The sequence below is a fragment of the Rhopalosiphum maidis genome, chromosome 2 (assembly GCF_003676215.2).
Source record: "Rhopalosiphum maidis isolate BTI-1 chromosome 2, ASM367621v3, whole genome shotgun sequence".
NCBI classification, from domain to species: domain Eukaryota; kingdom Metazoa; phylum Arthropoda; class Insecta; order Hemiptera; family Aphididae; genus Rhopalosiphum; species Rhopalosiphum maidis.
Window position 1 is genome coordinate 751,110 of NC_040878.1, and position 15,628 is coordinate 766,737.

A 15,628-nucleotide genomic window follows, 5' to 3' on the forward strand; every position below is an offset into this window, starting at 1 on the left:
ATTTCATTGGCCCCTTCAGTGTCCATTTTTTTATTCACGTTGTTTCTGTGTTTCATCATCTAGTTTCATAAAAACTGTACGTGTTTACCACGGTTCATCCCGTATTCCCGTAGCCGTTTTGCATTCATATTCTGAATTATACGTTATAAACTTGTAGTCGTTACTCGTTACCAGTTGTCTCGTTTCGTTGTCTATTTGTCTTTCCTACGTCTTGAATTATCGACGTGTTGGTGTTTTTTTGTTAAGTTCACGGTCAATCGCTGTTTGATGTTAGTGTTTCGTCTGAAATCAGTAATTCCCGCCACCGCTCGTAGCCGAGCTACCGTCGCTTTCTGCATCCGTCGAATCCCAAGCTTTTGACATTTTTGACTTAATCAAATTCACGTCCGGTTACTTGTGGCAATTTATCGTAAGTAAACGCGCAGACGCACATTTATTTACACGTTATTTAATATTATTGCTGGCAGTTTACCCGAATCCCCTCGCCCTACTCCCTTACTAGGCCCTGCCTCATTATTCCAACATGGCGATTAACTTCAATGCGCATTTTTAAATAACTCAAAAAATATACCTCAAATAACGAATTTTCCTTTCTTCAGGTCTTATCTTACCGTGCGATCAATTCGACACACAGTATTCTAAACAACAATCGATCACCATCCTCTCATTCATGTTTTTTCATGGTTAATATGGTGGGTTATAAATATTGGACCGACGAAAATGATACCTATTCAGTTTTTTCTGATGACGGAACAGCGATGTAATAGTTCCGTTTCAAATTAGAAATATTCCTAATAATATATCAATACTACGTCTTATAATATTAATTTATATTTATTTGCGCACAATCTATAACTTTTTGTTTTGCTTTTGTATTTATGATCCGGTATAAAATTACAATCTTGTGTATTATTTAGGCTTAGTATTTAATAAAGGTAGCTATAATTTTTATAAATTAAAGCATTTAGAAGTATAAATGCAATATATTGTGTTCATATTTGTTCTGCTTAATGTATTGCATACAGCTAGTAATGTGTTTAAAAAAATATTTAATTAATGATAAACCTAACTAAAAGTTACTTAATAACCTATTAGTTATTTTATTACTAATTACTGTTTTATTCATACCTAGTTATCAACAAATATCTTCAAATATACTATCATTAAAATATTTATGAGAAGTAATAGGTAGGTTTTTAAATATTGTTATTTATAGACATAATTCTACAGTTCTTAAAAGTTAGTGTATAAATTCCCATGACCAGGATCTATTAAGAGAACATTAAATCTACAGATGTTGCCTCAATCCTTAAACATACATAGCAATTTTTAAATTTATAATAATTCGTTTTTAAAATTGTGAAATGACTTATTATAAACCTTAAAAGTAAGATAATCATTTGAGCAATGGTTCTCAATCTTTATAGGAACCCGACCTAAATTGTTCCTCGGAAATCTATTGTAACCCACATAGTTTCACTTATAGTATCAATTAATAGTTCTAAAAATAAATAATAGAATATAATAAAAAAAAATTATAAACCACCAAAAATTGATCCTTGTGACCCACAGTTGAGAAAAACACAGAAAATTTGTCCCCATTATCTACATTTAAGTTGATTCTATGTACATGTAACTGGTCACTCTTATTCAACCGAATTTTTGCCTTGGCACTTAATTATAAATATATATATAAACTTTTTCTGTAGGGATTCAGAAAAATTGTATAAATAACTAAATTTAACTTTTTAAATGTTTGTCATTATTTGGAAAATATTACCCTATGAAGACAAATATATAAGCTAATGATACTCAACCATAATTTTATTGAATTATATTTCAATTTGTCATAATTTACATTTTATTTTTTTCAAATTTAATTTTCATTAAGTAATTTATTTATATTGATAGACTTTTGCATTTATATAAAATTCAATGAAATTATGGTAGTTTCTAATGTGCATTGATTATGAGATCTGAGGGTTTAATAAATTATAAATAATTTTTTAATACAATTAAAAATGCATAATTTTATTTTATTTGCATACCCATGCAATACAGATGTAAAATAAATATGGATTGCTAACATTCCGTTATCCTTTTTCTAAAATAAATAATATATCAATATATTTAAAAGACCTTTTTAAAATAAATGTATTTTAATTGAACAATTTAATATTTCAGATGCCTAGAATATCTAGAAGAGCTAATTCGAGTTCATATGAACCACCGAAGTCAATTTCTAGATCTCGTAGTCGATCAACTAGACGTAAACGTCGTCATGAAGAAGGAGATGAATATAACTCGTCTTACAGGTATATTTATATTTTATTATACTGTATTTATATTTTATATAGATAACTAAACGATATGTGCTTATATATATATATATATATATATATATTGTTTACCTTTAAAACATGTCTACCTACCTACCCATTTGGGCTTTTATACTAGTTACATATTGAATATTTTAATAGCATAATAATAGTCATGCCCAATGAAGACAATTTATTATGCTAACGATTGTTCTTTACTTAATTGAATATTAATTTTAATAATTTTTCAATATTAATTTTTTTTTTTTTTTTTTAATTCAATCAAGTAACAGAAAATCTAATGTGCCTTGATTATGAGATCTGAGGGCAATAATAAGGAAATAAATTTTAATTTCTTAAAAAGTTAAGACAATTGATTCATACATTTATTATTAATGATTTATTAATTATTATATTCATTTAGACTGCTTACCTATATCAAAATGTATTTATTGATTAAATTTTATGACTTGGATGTAACAACCTAAACGAATCATTGAAATTATTATTTTTGTTCAACTTCTTACAGTAGAGAATTTAATATGTTACATTATTAGAGTTTTTTTCTTATTTTATTTATTTTCAACAAAAACTAAGATCTAATAGTCTTATTATTGGTTTATGGTTTGGAATTGTTTGGTATAAAGAAAAAATAATGCAGACTTGCCCTAAGTACTAACTATATTCATCATCACTAATATAAGACTCCCAAAACATGTGACCCAACTTCCCATCACCTGATCCTCTGTTTATTTCTACTTTTTTTTTTTGATCTGTGATTTTCACCAAATTTATTTAAAGTTTAATATTAATAGTAGTTGATCAAAAAGATAAAAGTAAAACAAATTGAAATATATTAAAAAATTCTACTATACTCTGTTTTAAAAGAGAACCCACTCTTGTTAGTTATAGTCAGCCAACTAATTTTCTTTAGTATCCACTTACATGTATCTCCCATCAATGATCTGCAGTCTCCAAATTAAATATAATAATATTACTAATTAGTAGGGCTCAGAAGTTGATAACCTTAAAAACATTAAAAAATGAACTAAAAAGATGCAAAAATGATCTAAAAAATTATAAATATTTGTTTTAGATTAATAAAAATACTATTATTTTTTTTAATTATACTCTATTTTACTATAAAATTCTATATGCATTTATCAAAGTTTACAAATTACTCAAAATATGACATAAAAATGTCCTTAAAAATTAAATAAAAAAATTACAAAATTAGTAAACATAGACGAGCACTAACCAACGTTTTAATTTTTGGCATTTTGAAAATACTACGAAAAAATAATAAAATTTAGGTACAATAATATTCATTACAACATAACAACAATGACTGTAATTGATGAGATAAAATCAGATAGGTATTATCTTAGTTTGTGGTAATTTTTAAAGTTTGAAGTAAATTATTGGCATAATGGTCGACAAGAAATGATAAGAAGTGAACAAATATGAAATCAGTAAAAATATGGGAAAATGACATAAAAAGTATTAAACACCAAAAAATGCCAGGAGAAAGCATCATCTAACTAAAAAGTTCCAAAAAAAAAACACTAAATGCATCAAATTCCGAGCCCTAATAATTAGGAATATTATTAGACGAATATTTACAGTCAATGTCTTCCGGAAACGGCTAGCAAGGTGACAGAAATTTTACCCCGCTTCTGACAGAGTGGTCAATTGGTATGTGTAAAAAATCTTTTAGGTAGAATATAGTATCAATATATTTTGTATTAACTTTTTTTTTTAATTTGTTCCTAACCTAACCTAGGTAACTAATGTTTTATAATTTTAAAATGAAATTAATTAACGCTGATAAAATTATGAATAACCCAAATAATCTACTAATATGATAACAATATTCAATGTCCCAATAATTTATCTCTGATAAATTTAGGTACAATAATAATAAAACTATTTTTTACATAAACCAATTAAAAAATTATTAACATTATGTATTAACCGTTATTATATTTGTATTAAAAAAATTCTTATAATGGAGCTTAAATTAAATCATCATTTCCCTGGTCTTTATAAATTACATTAATAGAATTGCAGCCTAACTATTGTTTGCATCTGGTAGACAACTAAGAATTAACTCTTTTTGTGTGTTAAATATTATGGAAGATATTAAAAGTGAATTAGTTTATTTAATTTAATAGTATTACCTACTAAAATGTATGGTTTGTAAATGTCTCTTCATTATTATATTAATATAAATATAGAAATAAGTAATGATAACTCACGGTGACAGTTTAAAATTTATAAATTATAAATTAAAAAATTCTTTTTTTCAGTAATTGAAGAAAATATCATTAATGTTAACAATCTATTATTGTGTAGCTTATTGATTTTTTTTATCCATTAGCACATAATTGTAATCTAAATGAAATATCCCATTTTTCTCTTTGTCATAAATTTGTTTACTAAATAAATATAATATATTCTTTCTACTTAAAATTTACTTAAGATTTAAAAAATAACAATGGCCAATTTTGTTTGTAATAAGTATTAAGTGAGATCAAAACAAATATAGTTGATATTTGTAATCTTTTAAGTAAAATAAATAATTGGTATTATCTTTTAATAAAATTTACTTTTATAAAGAACATGTTGCAAATATTCTCAAATAAAACAATAAAACAATATTGTTTAAATTTACATACATACATACATTGTTTAATAAATAATGACTATGTTTGTATGATAAATATAAAGCTGTTCAAATCCACAATTCTTCGTTTTCTTATTTATTGTTTTATTTTCCAGTTAAAATAATATCCATAAATCTAAAACCATTTTCAGAAACATAAATATTTACTAAATATTTTGTCTTAATATACTATTATAATCAATAATTTGTTAAGTATTATAAATTTTTAGATTCCTTATTTTTTACTTCAGTTAATCATCATATCTTAAAAAAATTTATATTTTATAATTAATTCAAATTAAGAATTTGTGATTATGCTGCACTCTTAACCCAATTTGCCCGCTAGAATTGTTTAGTGGCCCTTAGGCTAATAGTATGATGAATGTGGAATATTAAAAGTAGTAGACAAATTAATTTAAGTACTTATACAGTTATTAACAGCAAACAGTATAAATTAGTTAAACAGAATTGATTTCAGGTCATTAATATATAAAAACATTATTTTGGTAGTTTTATATGGTGTTTTCAATTTATAAATCAGTGTTCTAGTATTTTGTAAATATTATGTAAGATTTTTTTTTTCTGTGACAAGTAGGTTTCCATATTTGGTATGAATGGTTATATTGTACAGCTTGCAGTTTATAAACGTATAATGTGTTATCTTCAATGCATAACCTTGCATTATTCTATCACTATATTTCAATCAACAAGGCTGTTTAGTTGTGCTCTAACATAATATATAAAAAAAATATATAGTCAAAATTAGTAAAATAAAAAATAAAAATGTTTAATTCTCATAATTTTAAGTGAATTGGTAACTTATAAACTATGCCTACTGTTGCAGAACTTATTTTACTATACAGGTATTTTAATATTACATATAAGATTAACTTTTAATAATAATTAGCTCTTTTGAAATATCTTCTTAATAATTAAAGTTTTTTAAATTAATTTTTACCTAATCTTAGTTAATAATTTTCAATTTTGTTAGTAATAACTTTTAAACTGTTTTTGTTCATACTTCATAAAAATACAAAATTCTAGATAACCTATATATCATAATATGTATTAGTCATTAATTTCATACTGTGATCAGAGGGCATATTTTATCAAAACTGACAACACAATATCCTGAAACTTATCTCAGTTAGAAGAATATAATATATTAAACAATGGTTGATATTTTATTGTCTGAAATATAACTACACTTAATTTAATACTTTTTTTTTTTTTAAACTTTTTATAAAAAAATAAATCAAAATTTTTGAATATTAATTATTATTAATCATACAATTTACCTTTACAAATTTAATACTTTCAGTTTTGTTCAAATTTTTAATCTATTATGTCATTGTTTCTATGTGCATTTCAGAGACATTTAATTTTAATCCTAGTTGATAAATCTGTGTAATCATAAAATACCATTATTAGTATTTTTTTTATTATATAATATTGACAATAGTTATTGATCAATGCACTAAAATAAATAAAATATCATTCGTTTCAGTAATGAACGTTGTAATCGTTCACGATTGCATGATCAAGGAACAAGTGCAGAGCGTAGATATAAGCGCAGTCATCGCAGATCTCCAGGTTCAACCAATCATCAGCGTCGTAGACTTAGGCGTCATCCTTCACCAGGAAGTGGAGATGAAAAAATGCATCATAGACATCATAGACATAAAGAACGGTCTCACTCAAAGGTCAGTAGTTTTAAAAAAAAATTTATGTATAATATCTGTCTGGTATTTGGAAATCAATCACAAATGTCACATTAATTAATAAATTTAAAACGTAGATACGATTTTTGCAAATTTTAAATATTTGGTATTTTGCCATAACTTGCTTTCTATTAATACAATTTATAGTAAATAAAAATTAGATAGTTTAAACAGAAACTTAGCTATTACTAGACACCTACTAAAACATGTGTGTACCAGACATTAGGGTCCAATTAAACTGGTGTATACAATGTTGAAAACTGATTCTATAATTAGTAATATATATTTATCTAAACTAGTAGAATCACTGGGAGAGGGATTTTAATGCTAAATTCTCTACAGTTTATTTTCCTCATTTGCAATCACATGCCATCTAAATATAAACTGTATACGTCTCTCCATAATTTATATTATCGAAACGCGCTCTCTAAACTTCTGGCTCAGTTTCGAGAATAACATCACTCCTCCAGTAGGCTGTTGGATGTCGCGTTTGCACTTATGTTTGTTGAGGAGCGTACCCTCAGGCGACGACCTGTACCACCATGGCATCATACGGATGGTGCTGTGGTTAGACAACACAGTCGTAATCGTTCATCCAGAACTACACACAGGGTCAGACCACCCCAACCGCCTGCTGCCGTAATAGTAGATGCTCATTGGTGGCCCGTACACCCAGTCAGTATTATTAAAAAAAATATTTATTACTAATAAATACTTAGAACATTTATAGTTTTAGTTTGTTTTTTATTTATAAAACCATATTTCCTAGAAAATTACCTTGTTAAATCACCTTTCTAATATAAACATAATATTAATTTACTATAAATCAATAAAGTATAGATCTTATTATTTAAACGTTAACTTAATTGCATGTTAAATAAACATTTCTTTGATTGAAAAATACAACCATGTAAGAAATGATTCATTAGCTACTAAAAATAATTATTGTAAGTAAGAAAGTATTAATCCATAAATTACAATTTTCAACAATGAATTAACAGTTTAATTAAAATTATTATTATAAATTCATCTTTGGAATTTTTTTTTAAATATTTACAGTATGCTTTAATTTAAGACGCTGTTTATTCAATAACAAAAAAAATTATTTTTTTTAAGGCCACTAGTCATTAATACTTAAATATTTTTATTTGTGGGGGAAGAAAAAAATAAAATTTTGTCAACAAAGCTTGTGACGTGTGGCCCACGTTTCACTTGTACAGAAGAGGTCGGGATTTTTTTCTACACTGTCCGGTTGACACAGAAATAGATTTTTTGGAAGATTGCCTCAATCTGCGAGGGCCGCTTCATGTATGCCAGGTCCACAATACAGTTGACCAACAGTTTTCCGAACCAGGGCCATGTAGATACATTAGATCACGTTAGATACTTAATTTATATTTTTTCAATTTATTTTATTACGTTTTTATATAAATTCATAAGTTCGGTTAATGTTTCCTCCGGATATGAATGGCCACGCTCCGTCCGAAAAGCGCCGCACTAGGTACGCTCGATCGTCAACAGTCAGTGTCACCCAAATGTTATCAGATTCTTGTTCTAGTCTTATTAACCGTATAACCGGACGATCTCGTGGTCCATCCGAGTGTATCCGTAAACCTGAACTCAAACCTGTCGAAACGTCACGAAATCATAATATTCCTTCGTCGTCGTCATCTTCTTCCTATCTTCCAAGCCCATTTCATTCATCTGGATATTCTGTACGTAATGAAGATCGTTATTTATCCGCCTTAGATGCCCATCGTTACCGAAGACAACAGAGGCCTCTCACCAAAAGTGCTACTACAGTTTTGTTATCAGAAAAAGCTTATCCGTTTGTTCATCAAACACCACGCGAAAAAACCCCGTATCGTCGCCATAAACCTAACGTACTTTTATCCATACGACCATTAAAACGGTCTCCTACAACTATCACTGCTACAGTACATACACCTGAACCTATAGTACAAACTGTAGACCCTGTGATAACGGAGCGTGAAGCCAGGCGTAAGGAGATACAGACATTGATTATGAAATATTCAGCCTTGGACAATGACGAGGAAAATGATGATACTCCTAGTGTTTTGACTAAGTGCCAACAAAAGTATTCTTCCATTCTTACCTCTTCTGTGAGCAGCGGCGTAAGTTTATCACATGTGTTGTATGTGTATGATTTGCATACATAGATCTATTTTAATTAAAGGCGGCAGTTCTAAATTATTATTCGTAACATCGAATAGATACAATTATACAGTTGATAGAATAATTATCTTCACTAATTTCGAATTAATTATTGTAAAAAGTATCTTCTTTTTGAGTAAAAATGATATAAATTAATTGTTTTCGATCCCCTTAATAATAATAATAATAAAGCCCCGGTTTTACTTTCTGGGAATAACTCTTTTCACGATAATTTCAAACTTATTCTAATTTTTAACAAATTCTGAAATCTACTGTAAAGCCGATTTTATGTTATGTATAAATCAAAATAATTTATTTAGAATTTTGGTTATCAAAATCGTAAAAGTTTTGTAATTAGTTGCATTAGATATCGTTTTAGTAAGGGTCCATCCTTAACCATTGCTCGCCAATAGTTCTCAAAATATATAGGCCATGTTGAGATATCTATTTTCGCGCTTGTTCAACGTTAATTTAATGTTATTTTCCTCCTCCACCGCCTTTACACCTCATACTTTATGTGTTTTATGCGTTTAAAAATACTTCATTACTTACAAATAAATAGATAAATTGAAAAGCGCGGGAATTTATTTATTGTTAATTTAACTGTATTAACCGTTTTTTATATGTGAAAATTTTTGTATCCACTTTTATAGTAACAAATCTATAAATATTAAAACAAAAAAAAAAATAATTGTATTAATAATAAATAATATCTGAAGGTTAAAAATAATTAAAATCAATTAATGTTAAATGTAATTTAATAATATTCCATGTAGACAAATCATTATTGCTTCATGCTTATACATTATACCTAAGCCATAAATAATAAGTACTAACCATTATTTGTAATGTATAATATGATAAGACTAAATTCTATAATGACTTACATTCTACTATTGACTACAGTTTTTAAAATAATATAATTTCTTTGTTAATTTACAATTAAAAGCATTATGGGGCTTTGGCAGTTTTCTAAAATAAAAAAGGTAATCTTCATGATTCATTCTTAATAAATTAATAACCATGTATATCCATGATTTATATTAATGTGACATTTGTTTGGTAGTAGTATATTATATAATATATAAAAGGTAGAATATTTTTTTTATTATTATTGATTTTTTTTTCTGTTAAAACCCAAACATACACATTCACACACTATATTATAGTTAATTTATATATATTTAAATAAAAATATATATAAAATAACACTTATATTTGTAAGAATATGTATATGTATATGAAAAAAGTTGTTAACGAGGCTTTCCTTTGCCTTGTGTCCTTCTGTCTTTATGATTGCGGCGATAAAACACGCAACTGCTGAAAATGGGTGCGCCACCTGAATGTACAAATCCCGTACGAATACCAATTGGCCGTCAACAATTCGCGTGTGTGTGTGTGCCGGGCGTCTATTAATCAATTCCTACCAAATACATGATGAATATTGGGACCACAATTACGGCAACTGTTTGATCACCCTCAACAGCAGCGAGCAAGAAGTCCAGTCATTGTGGATGACGAAGAGGGACATCTGATATACAAAAATGGAGACAATCTGGCCGATAGATGTTCGTGAACCAGTTACATTTTACAAATGATTACTTACTCTTTCTAAAAAAAAAAAATACAAAAAAAACAGTAATGTACAAAAATGATATGTGGATGAAACATAAGCGCGTGCATTTGTTGTTTTTGGCTGAATGGGGACAACTAAATACCTTTTTCTCATCAACTTAATATTTGGTTGTCATTTTTTTATATATATATACACATCACGTTATCAATACTATTACTGTTTTGACTAATGGGAAATTAATGAAAAATATCCTATAATTTCGATTAATTTTCTTTTTTGGATTTCAATATTAATAAGAGAACATTTTTCTCCGAATTCCCATGTTTAATTTTCTTAAAAAATTTCACCTGGTATTTGCAAATATGAGATTTGCTTTTATTTTTTGAATTATTGTTTAATTGTTATAATATTATCAAGGTCCGTGGTTTTCCCAGCAAAGGATGCAATCTTTCATTTATATTTGTATTAATCTATTATACTTTGAAAAATTTCAGATCAAATCATCCAAACCCTTGGTGAAGGTACTTTTGGAAAGGTAGTGAGTGCCAAATGTCTGAAAAAGTAAGTAATAAATCCTTATTTTTATTTGCATATGTTGTACAATACTAATAAAAGTAAACATTTTAATTAATTAATTTAATCTTCATCAATGTGTTGAAATGCCGCCTACCTATATTTTAAATATAAAATTGCCTATAAATTGTTTTTTAAATATATGGAAAATTAACCTAATTTTTATTATTATTATTAACTATAATTTTATTCAAATATTACAGTTTGATAATTGTAAAACTATGCATTAATGTAGGTGGGAATTGGGTTGAACTGATGTGTAGCCCATTTGGCATTTTGACAAATGTTTAATTACCTTTAAATCTTGGTGTTAATATAGGCCAAATAAAAAAAATTAAAATATTTTATGTTAACAATATATTAAAATTGAAAATTTTATAGCCGTGATGAAATAGCTGCAGTTAAAATAATAAAAAATGTTGAAAAATATCGAGAAGCGGCTCGTTTAGAAATTAATGCATTAGAAAAACTAAACACCAAGGATCCAGAAAGTAAAAAGTATGATTTACACTGCAATTATTAAAACCGCATTGTTTGAATATTGTATTTTGGTTTTTAGTCTTTGTGTTAGAATGATTGATAATTTTGAATTTGGAGGACATGTCTGCATTGGATTTGAATTGTTGGGATTAAGTGTTTTTGACTTTTTGGTAAGCTTTTTAGTCGTTATTGAACTAAATTATAAATTAATACAATTATTTGAATAAATTCAGAAAGAAAATAACTATCAACCATACACAGTTGACCAAGTGCGACATATATCTTACCAACTATGTTATGCTGTCAGATTTTTACATCGCAATAAATTGACACATACTGATCTGAAACCAGAAAATATACTTTTTGTCAAGTCCGAATATGATACACAATATAATCAAAAAAAGGTAATGTGTAATATTGTCAACTTTTTCTTATTAATTAAAAATATATTAATTTAAATTGATGTTGCACAGAAGCGTGCGTATAAAATGATAAAAGATACCGAAGTACGATTAATTGATTTTGGTAGTGCCACTTTTGATGATGAACACCATAGTACAGTTGTATCAACAAGACATTATAGAGCACCTGAAGTTATTTTAGGTAAAATATTTCTCTTCCACCTCACTTTCACGTATATTTTCATATTTTTTTTTTTTAGAACTTGGGTGGGCTCAACCGTGTGATGTATGGTCTATTGGTTGCATTATTTTTGAACTTTATTTGGGTATTACATTGTTCCAAACACATGACAACCGTGAACACCTTGCAATGATGGAGCGAATTCTTGGCTCAATACCTTACAAGTAAAGATTTGTTTATTGATTATTTAGAAATAATAATTATGATTTATAAATTTGTGTAGGATGGCCAGAAGAAGTAAAACAAAATATTTCTATCATAGCAAATTAGATTGGGACCAATCCAGCTCTGCTGGAAGATATGTTAGAGAAAATTGCAAACCCTTAAAGGTTAGTATAATTTATAACTTATAGATAACTTAATAAATTAATTTTGTTTTTAGAGATACATGAGCTCTGAAGAGGAAGACCACAAGTTATTGTTCGATTTGATCTCTCAATTACTCAAGTATGAGCCAACTCAACGCATGACCATGGAGGAAGCCTTAGACCACCAATTTTTTTATAAACTACCTGCTCATCAAAGACTTCATGATAAAGAAGAAAGATCACATTCACTGTCAAGATGAAAATGTCGTAATAGCCGTGGTCGCTAAACATGCTCCTCTGGCTAAAGTGTCTCTTATTATTGAGATAATAATTGTTGTTTTTTATTTTTAACTGCCCTAGTTAAGTTTACCTTAACTAGGATAAGATAATGAAAACGATATATACATAATTTGTATATAGTTACTTTTGTAATCATTTGCATTAAGTGTTAGTAGATTTATGAAGTTTAACTTAAGATATTTTTCCCTCCCACGAATAGAAATATTTTTAATGTGTTCTCAATGTATTCAAAATTCTATATTCATAATTATATGTGTATACAGGTAACCTAGAAAAATTATAAAAGTTTTATACATAAAAAAAAGTATAAAACATTTATAATTGTATGAACACTGTTAATAAATTAAATAAACTTTTAAATGATAAGCCTATTGTATTCTAATAATTGAAAATATTGTTAGTAGTTTCTAATAAATTTATATTCATGAGAATTTCACAAGTTTTATCCCAACCAAGAAATGATTCAATTAAACTAACAGTGAGTTTTCTTTATTATTTATTACCCCAATTAATTTGTTCAAATCAATTATTTTCTTATTATTTATATTTATAAAAGATGATCCTACTTCTAAAAAAATAAATTATAGCTAAAATAATAATTTGTATTTTCACCAAACTATAAATATTATACCTTACACAATTTTGAAACATTTTATAAAAAAAAAAGAAATGTGGTAAGTAAATGATCGTATGTTCTACTATACTCTAGGAATCAAATGGGTCTTCTGTCATGCAACAGGTAATTGTGTAATAGGTGTGTTAAATTTAATTTCATTAATAAATCAATGCATACAAAACAGTAATTATAAGTGGTGACAATCTGTTTATTATTTTTGTATGAATTATTATAGTTGTTTATTTTACTAGTAGTAATATAACTTAAAATATTAATAGCCAATATGAATACTATTATAGAATTAATCGAAATGTTATGAATATTTTATTGTAGCTGTAAAATATAATAATATACCTAAAAAGTTTCTTGATTTTTAATCAAGTAAGTGTGATGGTAATTGAAATGAAAAGTTTGAATTTTTGTTAAATAGGAAAATGATAAAAATATAACTCAATTGTAATGAGTAGGTGGATAAATAAGCTGGCCTTGACATAAAATATTAATGAAAGAGATCCGATATCACACCCAAGTGATATAACAATTTGAATCCATAAGAATGTCAGCGTGAACAGTCCAAAATCCTATTTTTTTAACTTTTTTTCAAAACTATTATATCTAAAAAGTTGGTTGATAGCTCATTATTAAGGGATTCGATACAAAATGTGAGATTAAAAATTTTCAAAAAAAAATTATTTAATTTTTCACAGTTAAAAAAATAGTTATTTTTTGCTAGATTTTCATTAAGTGTGGTAGATTACCAACACTAGAGGACGGATTTTGTTTTTTGCCGTCTTGTTAGATTCACATTGTCTAGGAGAAGTGATATGAAGATTTTCAGAACTCTATCTTCAATTGTTAACATGCTATAAAACTGAAAAACAAAAAAATGCCCAATAAAATATGTTTTAATTTTTGTTAAAGCTCTGTAATGAATTAGCTATAAAAAATAAAGTTCTGAAAATCTACACTGTACTTCTCCTAGCCAATGTAAATCTAACAAAATTCGCTCTCCAGTTTCAGAGATCTATCTCGCTAAAATAAATGAAAATAAAATACATTATATGTATATACATATTGCATACAATTAATACATTTCTAAAAATTGAAAATCAAGAAAGTTTATATACCGATCTCTGACTAAACAAGCGTTTTTTTTATTTAAATATAGTGTCTAAATTTGAACTTTAAATGTTTAAAAAAAAATACAAGTATTCATTTTTTAGTTACGGTATCAACTCCTTATTACTAGGAATCTAGGGACCTTTTATTATGTATATATATACAAAATAACAAATTCTAAAAATTTGAATATCTGCTTAGAATCTTTTTATTTGAGATAATCTATACAAATTGACACAATAAGTTTATATAATAAAAGTGGTATTTAACATCAGCGACATGATTAGTTACTATTTTAATAAATAATTTTATTTTTTAAATATTTTTAGAGGTGTGGATATTAAAGTTTTATAAAAGGTTACGACTACTTTTTTTTAACCTATGGTTAGGATTTCCTGGGAGTGTAGGGATGGAAAGAAATTTTATTAGGGGATTAGGATGAATTTATGCTTCCTCTTAAATTATTCCTGTATGAAAGACATTGTGAAGAGTTAGATTAGAGATATAGGGCAGAGCATATATAGTCTTTGAAGTGATATGTTTTGAAATGTTTAAATTTTATTAGTGTTAGATTTTTTTGCCACATCCCATAGTTGTAGTCCGAAGTTCAGATTGGTTTGAGTAGAGCTTTATAGATTAATAGTTTAGTGTAAGGAGAAGATATATGCATATAAATTATGTGATAATTATTATATTTTTAAAATTTAGCAATCCGATATCGAATGTTAAACTAATGGACCAATAAACTAAAATAACAGGCGGTTAAATATTTAAAGAACGTTTATGCAACCAGGTAATAGTTTATTTCTTTTTCATTCTACCTAATGATAGTATTTTACCATACACAATTTTTCAGTCATGTTTTGTTCTCTATATATACACATCTATACATCTACTATAGTATGTGATAAAAATTAATTTAATACTTATATTACTATATTGTAGTAATTTATAATATAAATGATATTACACATAAAATATAGAATTTTTAAAAATTCTCAGCATGTAAACGACCTATCTGGACTAGATGCAGAAACTTGAATAAACTAGGTTCTGCTGTAGATACTTGTATAATGTGAATATTTACTAAGGAGTACTACATAAATTAATTACTTTAATAACAAAAATGAATAAG

At 26.7% G+C, this 15,628-nt stretch overlaps 1 protein-coding gene across 3 annotated transcripts; it reads left to right on the top strand.

Moving 5' to 3' along the window:
- The first annotated feature begins 43 nt into the window (after window positions 1-43).
- Window positions 44-13,055, top strand: LOC113554910 (dual specificity protein kinase CLK2-like). Of its 3 annotated transcripts, XM_026959008.1 has the most exons (13): window positions 44-409; window positions 2,185-2,315; window positions 6,491-6,686; window positions 8,804-8,827; window positions 10,369-10,447; window positions 10,950-11,016; window positions 11,410-11,526; window positions 11,588-11,678; window positions 11,742-11,912; window positions 11,982-12,111; window positions 12,170-12,314; window positions 12,374-12,479; window positions 12,533-13,053. In XM_026959008.1, the coding sequence occupies exons 2-13, from the start codon at window positions 2,185-2,187 to the stop codon at window positions 12,716-12,718; spliced, it is 1,443 nt and encodes a 480-aa protein (XP_026814809.1). In that variant the 5' UTR covers window positions 44-409; the 3' UTR covers window positions 12,719-13,053. The 3 variants fall into 3 exon arrangements, with proteins under 3 accessions (XP_026814809.1, XP_026814808.1, XP_026814807.1); XM_026959007.1 differs by lacking the exons at window positions 44-409; window positions 2,185-2,315; window positions 6,491-6,686 and having other exon boundaries at window positions 7,726-8,839; window positions 10,366-10,447; window positions 11,985-12,111; window positions 12,533-13,055; XM_026959006.1 differs by lacking the exons at window positions 44-409; window positions 2,185-2,315; window positions 6,491-6,686 and having other exon boundaries at window positions 8,153-8,839; window positions 10,366-10,447; window positions 12,533-12,718.
- Window positions 13,056-15,628: the final 2,573 nt, after the last annotated feature.